We start from the raw sequence: 8905 nt of genomic DNA on the forward strand, positions 1-8905 counted from the left end.
GTAAGCGGTTTATACTGCAGAAAATGCTTGTACTGATTCTGGAAATTCCCCATGGCCACCAACAAAGTTTTCTTTCCTCGAGGATTTACAGTTTTACACTATTTCTTCATTTGTGTGGCTGATTGATGGTTCAGGAATCTGTTTACTTGACATAGCCCTTTGGACCATGGCAATGACTTGGGTTTGGAAAAAAACAACAGTGTTTTATACTCGATAACTGGCTATTAGGGTGGTGCTCAAAATATATATTTTTTAAATATTTACTGGGACATGGCTTTATGTTGTTCCTTTTGTTCCAAAATGAAAAGACACCAAATATGAAAGCAATCTGATTTTATTTAGGGGTGCCACATCAGCCTTCAAACTAAAGGTGTCTACAAAACTTTTCTATATATGGATCGAAAGCAAAACCAGAAGTTTGTTTTATGAAAATCCACCCTCCACTCACTTTCTTTGTATTCTAGCAAACACAAGTTACAATAGCTGCACAAATAGCACTATATTGCTATGAAAACTCAAATTCAATGATAACAATCCAAATGTTCAGTTCATAAAATGAAGAGACACCATATCACATAATATTAAAAAACCCAAATATAATGAGAAATGTAACTCCTATTTCTGGGCCTGTTTCACCACTGTTGCCTTCTTGGCATCGGGGTACATCTTCCTGTGAGCAGCAACAACTTGGACCAGAGCTTGCTTTTGCTCTTCATCCTTTGTAAGGAGCTTATTGTAGTCTTGTATCAATGCGACACCGCTTTCTGCCCTGTCGTTCACCACGACTAAGCCACTGGCGGCTTTCTTTGCTTCCTGAAAGCTGGTTTCTTGCTCCCATGAACCAGGATCCTTATCCATCCAATCAGTTGGGGTCCCTAGGATGCTGAAGAAATGCTTGGTGTGTTTTGTTATGAGGCCAGCGATTGACAGGGCGGTTACTCGTTTGATAGCTGGTCTCTTTGGAGAGGGGTTTTCACCGTCATTTTTCAATGCTTCAATCATATTGATCTTGCTTTCTTTGTCAATTCTGGTGTCAAAGAATGCAAATGCCACTAGTACTGGGCTCATGTACCACGTGTGGCAGCCAAGTGCCTTCAAGGCTGCCTGAGCCATCTTCTGATTGATTTGTTCAAACTTTTCCAACTTCTTGAAGAGGTTAATGTCATTCAGGGGAGCCTCAATAGCTTGTGGAGCCCGAAACCAAGCCTGTACATACACAAGGCAGACAAAAATGTTGAAGGCTCGGAGTTCTCTCGCCTCTCGAAGTGTCAAGTGGAACTCTGACCGAAACATGAACACCTGTAGTGAATATAGTGCTTTTGCCATCCATCTGGCTCTGTGCATTGTTCCTGGAGCCATGATCCGGATTCCACGAGGTGGGATTCCTCCCATGTAGATGACAGTCAGTTCTAGGAGTTCACGATAATCATCTCGTGGCTGCTGATCTTTCAAACACACAAGAACGTTTTTGCTTCCAACACAGTGTCTACAGATCCCATTGAAGCCTTCCTCTCAGAGAATTGATCGTGAAGAAACTTCCTGTCCTCGGGGTTGGTGATTATGGCCTCCGAATCTGCATGCCTAAGATCAAACGTCTTCTCCAAGGAGGCCTTGAAGGATGCTTCCTTTTTCTCTTGGGTCGCACCACCCCGCTTTGCACCTTTTTGGAGGCTCCTCCATTCTTCATATAGCCTCTCCAAACGATGGATGCAGTGCTGCTTCGTCGTTGTAGGTAGGTGAGCTTTTTCCCAGAACTTCACAACCTCTTCAATGGTGAGGGTTGCACTCTCCCGGGCAGTGCGATTCTCCTTCTTCAGGTGATGGAAAAACAGGACAAGAGATTGATGCACAGTCGGGAGCTTGGCACCTTTGATGGCATCTCCAGAAGTGGACCCAATGAGATACACATTATCCTGAGCCCGAGTTTTCAATGAAACACTGGTACTAGCACATGCCATATCTGCAAAATAAGCAAGAATGTGGGTAAAATCCTGTTAATTCTTACTCCACAGGGTCACTCTCTACAAAAGAGCCACAGTCAATAAGTTAGGCCTACATATTACACACTAAAAAAGCATACCCCTGACCCCGGGAACCTGTACAAAACATGCATGAAAATTGCCCAGATAGTGATCATAGGAAGTCTCAAAACTGTATGTATAATATATTGTATATACATAATGTATAATGTGTATTTATGTATATTTATTATTTAATGTATATTTACTATATATTTATTTTTAATATTATATTTAATGTATATATATAATTATGTATTTATTTTGTGTATATACAGCCCAAAAAATGGGAATTCCTATTTTTGCATGGGGGAAAATTCATCACTGATGTGGCACCCCTAAATATTATTGGATTCCATTCAAATTTGGTGTGGTTTCCTTTGACAGCAAAAGGAACAAAAATAGACCATGTCCCAGAGAAAATCTGCATTTTGATTTTTTGAAGCCCACCCTACTGGCTATACCTCGTCCTGTGAAGAATTGCTGGAGGCCAAATGATTCATTTGCTTGAAGGCCTCGACATATGGCTCCTCTGCATATTGAAACAGAGCATGGGAGGAAAATGCAAGTGCGGAAAGGGAGGGTTGGCAGTTGGAAAGAAACAGATTTCTCTGGATGAATGGCATATATACAGACTTGGCATTTAATATGGAATATTTTTTTTGTGGGGGTGAACTTACTTTTCAAGATGACTTAGAACCAAAAGTTCATTGGAATTATGTTGAAATTATTCTAGATTTTGTTAATGTGACCTTTGAAAGAAACAAAAACCACATTTGACATTTCGAAGCAAATAAATTGATCATTGAAAGTGATGAAACTCATATCGAACTCAATTCACGGACAGTACTGTGTTAAACTTCTGTACGTTTTCCAGAAGTATCTCTTTATTTTACACATTAGCCAAAAAAAAATTCAACAAAAACAAAAGCTAAATTATGACTGGGATTACGGACAGTAAAATTACAGTTCAGTACTTCATGTAACCCCCACGAGCATTCAGGAGAGCACGTACACGTCGAGGCATGCTGTTCACGAGATTTGCCAAGGTTTGGGCAGGAATCGCTTGCCATGCAGTGACAATAGCCTGCTGCAATTCACGCACAGAGGTCGGCTGCTGGTCCAAGTTGTCGATTTGACGCGTTAATTCTGCCCACAAGTTCTCTTTCGGATTCATATCCGGGGACATGGCAGGCCATTCCATATGCTCTACACCACGGTCAGCAAGAAAGTGTTGTATCATGCGAGCACGATGAGGCCGTGCATTGTCATCTTGGAGAACAAAGTTTCCTCGAAAGGCTGCACGAGCAAATGGAAGCAATGTTTCTTCCAGAATGACTCTGTACTTGAACTGGTTCAGGTTTCCATTCAGAACAACCAGGTCAGTTTTGCCCCCTGCATGAAAAGCAGCCCAAACGGTCACCCCACCACCTCCAGCTTGGACTCTTGGCACTATACAATCTTTGTTGTAGGCTTCATGCACTGTCTGCGTACTCGGACGCGGCCATCTTGACGATAGACCAGAAATCTAGATTCGTCACTGAAGGTCACATGATTCCAGTGTCCTGGCTGCCATTGACAGTGCTCTCTGGCCCACTGCAATTGGTGCTGGCTGTGTTGTCTGGTCAGGCGTGGCTTTCTCAGGAGACGCCCGGCATGATAGCCTGCTTGAACCAGTCGTTGGTTGACTAGCCTTCTGGATACAGGCACATTTGTCAGTTGCTGCCACTCAGCCCTAAGCCGATTAGCTGACTTGGTACAGCCATTGCAGACTAACCGGTGCAGCTGGCGATCATCTCTCCTTGTGGTTCTGCGTGGACGTCCTGGCCTCGGTATTGGAGTAGGGACACCCCTCTGAGCATTTCCTTTCAGGATCTTTGAAACCTGACCTTGACTGATGCCATACTGCCGAGCAATAGCACGCTGTTTCATGCCAGAATTTCGTAAAGCCACCACTCCATTACAAACAGCATTGTCAAGTTGACGGACCATCTCCAGAGGAAGCGGTAATAACGTTTGTAGACGTGCAGCAGTCGTTTTCCACTAATACAGAACGCAACAACCCTTATATACCTGATTGTGAAGCCAATCGTCAAATGTACCTGTCCTTACATTTTGTCACGCCACCTGTGATATAATCCTGTTATTGACTTCTTGCTGCGAAAGACAATCAGTGACATGGTTCTTTCAACAAAGACATCACCGAAGGGTAAAAGAAACACACCAGATTGATATACTGAGTTCAGAAAGTAAACCGAAGTGAAGAAAATATATATATTCCATATTAAATGCCAAGTCTGTATATGGTCTCATTGATTTGGGAAATATTTGGTGATAACACCCCTGCTCCCTTGCCCTGGGTGATATTCGTCAGAAAACATGACTGGAAGTGGTGCCTCAGATGATGTCAGATTGTGAGCACTTTGTCCTGATAACTTTCTGAATGCCCCATGTGTACTCGACTTTCGACCAGCTTTTAATATACCCTTTAAAATTGCTCATGATTGGAAATGTTCACCTCTTTGTTTCAATCTTGTCAAATTTGCTGCATTTTGGTTTGTTGATGGCATATTTTTAACAAATTATTTGAATACAGTGTTGCCTTTACCTTAGTAGAGAAAATTGCACGTTAGTTGTGACCTTTCGTTTCAGTCATGTACCATTAAAGTCAAATAGAGCTGCCAATAGTTATGGGGAAAATCGTAATTATTTCTTTTTCCATCCTTATAGCATCATCAGCATGATTTTAACATCAGTTAAACAGTGTCAGACTTTCTTTTATTTCCGTATGCATAGGCAAGACTTGTGAAAGGGCTAGAACACTGAATGGACCAGGATGCAACATAACAAAAGGAACAGGAGAAAGAGAAGGGGGAGACACCAACAGCATGGTTGAAGGACAAAATAAAGGCGGAAAATTGGAATGAGGAGGAATTTGTCAACGAGGAGGTCAATGAGGGTATAAAAGATCATGGTTTTGGATTCGAATTAGGGACAATCTGAGATGGTGGTGAACAGCTGTCATGTTGGCCTGGAAGGAAGGATGCCATTGAAGGGAACGTGGAAGTTGGTTTCACAGGCGGGAAAAGAGGAACAAATGAGTGGAGGTGAGCAGTGATCCTGGATTTCGATACTTTGGCCATTCGGGTTTGATGGTATGTACACCCTGCAGAAACCTGGGGTGGGGGAGTGGGGTGGGGGTGGGGCGGGAGACAAAGCATGGAAAGAGCAGCGGGTGCAAGACCAGAAAACTGGTGGTAAAAGACAGAGACACTGCCAACCTTTCTGTGATGGGAAAGTGATAGGCCTATCGACTCCGTTTCATAGCTTGAGATTCCAATACTCTTGAAGGCCTTGACTCCACGGCGTCAAGCTGAGCAAGATGAGACAGGGGAGCCGGGCAAGAGGGGAGAGCAGTACTCCATCAAGCTGTGGATGAAGGCCTTGTAGGTGGATAGGAGTTCAGGTGTTCCAAGGAAGTACCTTGTACGACGGAGGATGCCCATTGCCCAGTCTACAGCTGCATTTGGAGTTAAAGTAAATGAAGGGGATTTGATCTTCAACGTTAAAGTAACGATATTTAATGTAACGGATTTGATCGCGGGATCTATAATGTTCACCTACTAACGTCAGCAGAAGGGACATCCAGTTTAACATCCATCTGAAGAACAGCACACACATTGATGAATCACCCTGCCTGTGAAACACCAGAATGACAGTTTATAGCGGGGCCGAGATTCTAACCTAAGCTGGACAGCTCATAGGTGAGTGTGCGTACCTCGAGTACATCCTGCTATTTCGTTAGTATTGAATACCATTTATTCATTAATGCTGGCGATGTGTTTAATCAGTGTGGGTTCGTGTTTAATCAATGGAACTAACAGAATGAAGCGTTTATTTATTATTTTAGTGATTAGTAGTGACAATTATTTATTTATTTATTTATTTTATGAATACCTTTTGCACTATAATGTCTAAAGGTCATTGAGGTGGACTGATATGGACATATGTAAGGCAGGTACATTAAATAACATCAGTGTAATTTTAACCATGTACAAGGAGAGATTTATTGATAAGCACTAAACAAATCGACATCATACAACACGTTTTGAACTTGGTGTCCCAACATCATTAGCTTCAAGTTTGTATTAATTTCTAATCAGGCCAACCTTAAAAGGTAAAGGTAATGAGGGAACATTTGGGGGTGGGGTGTGGCAGGAAAGGGGAGGTTAATATGTATGGAGCAGAGGGAAACACTGGGTGTTTACCCGGGTGTTAATGAGAGCAATCTTGTACTGTGTTGGAGTGAATGAAAGAGTCATACCGCATGTACTGCCCGATGAAGATAAAGAACAACAGCAACAACAAAAAAGTTTGCAAGCACCACTTGGTTTGACCCTGCGGCAGCATTGTGGGAAGTCTTCTGATTCCCTCGTTGCCCCGTTGCCAGGACGCATATTGACGTCATCTGAGATCCATTTGGGAACCAGGTCTGAGCACGAGTTGTTTTGAGTCTCCATATCAGCTGTTCTTGTCTGTCCCCTGATGAGTGCAAGATGAAAACTTAAGAAATGTATGTGCTCTTTACAGTATTTTGAAAATGGTTAAAGTTATCCACTGCAAAATATCACAAGGCACGAACGATTTGGGCCTTGCCCTTCGTTGCAGCAAAACCATTTTTTTCTGATGTAATAAATAGTTGGTGCGAAGTTTTGACCATGTTCCTCAGACCCAACAGCAAGTCCGAGTGCGAAAATGGTATTCTCTAAGGCCTGAGTGGGTAAAAACAGGGAAATAACAATTCAGAGATTCCTTTATTTAGCTTCCTTAAGTATGCTGTGATTAGACATGCTCAGATACAACACATTAAATGTAAGAATTTCACTCTGCTGAAACACACAAAAGTGTGCTCGGCCTATTTTGGATGCGATTGCTCCGAGAGAGAAATGTTGTAGATCTGCAAGAATTTGCTGCCATGGATAATTAATTTTAAAAACCACCTTTAGAGGCCATTTTTCCCCTCAGAGCTGGGGTTGGCCTTTTTCGGGCACCTTGGTCCCCTTTTTTAAGCAATGTTTTATGGCCGGATGCCCTTCCTGCCACCAACCCTGTTAGTTGCCTCTTGCGACACACAGGGAATTACCAGTGAACTGGTACTCACTTTGCCGACCTCGGAAGGATGACAGGCTGAGTCAAACCCCCTGGTGTTAATTCAGCGATGGACCAGGATTCAAACCCAGGATCCCGAGCCGGCACCCTAACCGCGAAGCCAACACCAGGCTCTGCCATGGATAATGAATAGACCAACTGAAAACAGGTGCCACCCAAGCACAAACAATATTGTGGGGGGAAGTGAGGCTCCAACCATCCCCAAGGCCCTTTTTGTGTTTCATGAAAACAGTCGGCAAAACCTGTTATGCCAGAAGCTAGTTACACGTAGGCCGAGTGTTGTTAACCCATAACGCAATTGCTTACCGACCTAACACGGTATTATCTATATATATAAAACACAGTTTGTGTGTGTGTGTGTGTGTGTGTGTGTGTGTGTGTGTGTATGTGTGTGTGTGTGTGTGTGTGTGTGTGTGTGTGTGTGTGTGTGTGTGTGTAATGTTACCGATAGACTCCTAAACGGAGAGGCTCAGGTGCTTGATATTTGGCATAGACATGGCCATTGAGCCTGGGAAGAACATGGCCGACCTAAAAAAAAAATTTCATAATATTTTTTTTACCATATTTTTACTTCAGCGCATTTCAGCGAGGAATATTATGCACGGAATCTGAGGCGGTGGCAGAGCAGCGCGCTGATTCGCTCAGAGCGATCACGTGATGTTCCTTGCCACCATAAACTCACAGTTACGCGTTCGCACGTAATTCAGAGCCAAAAGCGATTGCGTTTTTTCACATTTCAGCGAGGAACATTGCCATTCACACCACATAGGTTTTTTTTTCTTTCATCTTTAGATCCATATTTTTTTTCAGCGAGGAATATTATACACGGAATCTGAGGCGGTGGTAGAGCAGCGCGCTGATTCGCTCAGAGCGATCACGTGATGTTCCTGGCAGCCATAAACTCACAGCAAGTAGCATAGATTTTAGCATGATTAGCATTTAGCATGATTTAGCATAGACTAGCAGAAGTACCCGGCATTGCCGGGCGGGGGAGGGGAGGGGGAGGGGGAAGGGGAGGGGAAGGGGGAAGGGGAGGGGAGGGGAACAGGGGGAAGGGGAGGGGAACGGGAGGGAGGGGAGGAGAGGGGGGGAGGGGAGAAGAGGGGGAGGGGGGAGGGGGAGGGGAGGGAGGGGGAGGGGAGGGGGGATGGGGGGGGAAAGGGGAGGGGGTAGGGTGTAGGGGGAAGGGAGGTGTAGGGGGAATGGAGGGGGAGGGAAGGGGGGAAGGGGAGGGGGAAATGGGAGGGGGTAGGGTGTAGGGGGAGGGGGAAAGGGGAGGGGGTAGGGTGTAGGGGGAAGGGAGGGGTAGGGTGGAGGGGGAAGGGGAAGAGGGGAAGGGGAGGATGGAGGGGGGGAGGGTAAAGGGAGGGGGAAAGGGGGGGGAGGGTAAAGGGGAGGGGGTAGGGTGTAGGGGAAAGGGAGGGGGTAGGGTGGAAGGGGAAGGGGGGGAAGGGGAGGATGGAGGGGGGAGGGGAGGGTGGAGGGGGGAGGGGAGGGAGAGGGGGGAGGGGAGGAGGAGGGGGAAGGGGAGGGGAAAGGGGAGGGGAGGGGAACTGGGGGGAGGGGAGGGGAACTGGGGGGAGGGGAGGAGAGGGGGGAGGGGAGAGGAGGGGGGAGGGGAGAGGAGGGGGAGGGGGAGGGGAAGGGGAGGATGGAGGGGGGAGGGGAGGGGGAAGGGGAGGTAACATTGCATTACACACACACAAACTGTGTTTTAT

At 45.3% G+C, this 8905-nt stretch overlaps 1 protein-coding gene across 1 annotated transcript; it reads right to left on the reverse strand.

The window, feature by feature from the left end:
* Positions 1–319: 319 nt before the first annotated feature.
* On the reverse strand, positions 320–6463 carry LOC144889413 (uncharacterized). Its single transcript, XM_078769627.1, has 2 exons — positions 6343–6463; positions 320–1960 (listed from the first exon to the last, which is right to left on the reverse strand). The coding sequence occupies exon 2, from the start codon at positions 1390–1392 to the stop codon at positions 616–618; it is 777 nt and encodes a 258-aa protein (XP_078625753.1). The 5' UTR covers positions 1393–1960; positions 6343–6463; the 3' UTR covers positions 320–615.
* Positions 6464–8905: the final 2442 nt, after the last annotated feature.

The sequence above is a fragment of the Myxine glutinosa genome, unplaced genomic scaffold (assembly GCF_964187855.1).
Source record: "Myxine glutinosa unplaced genomic scaffold, kmMyxGlut1.1 SCAFFOLD_3541, whole genome shotgun sequence".
NCBI classification, from domain to species: Eukaryota; Metazoa; Chordata; class Myxini; order Myxiniformes; family Myxinidae; genus Myxine; species Myxine glutinosa.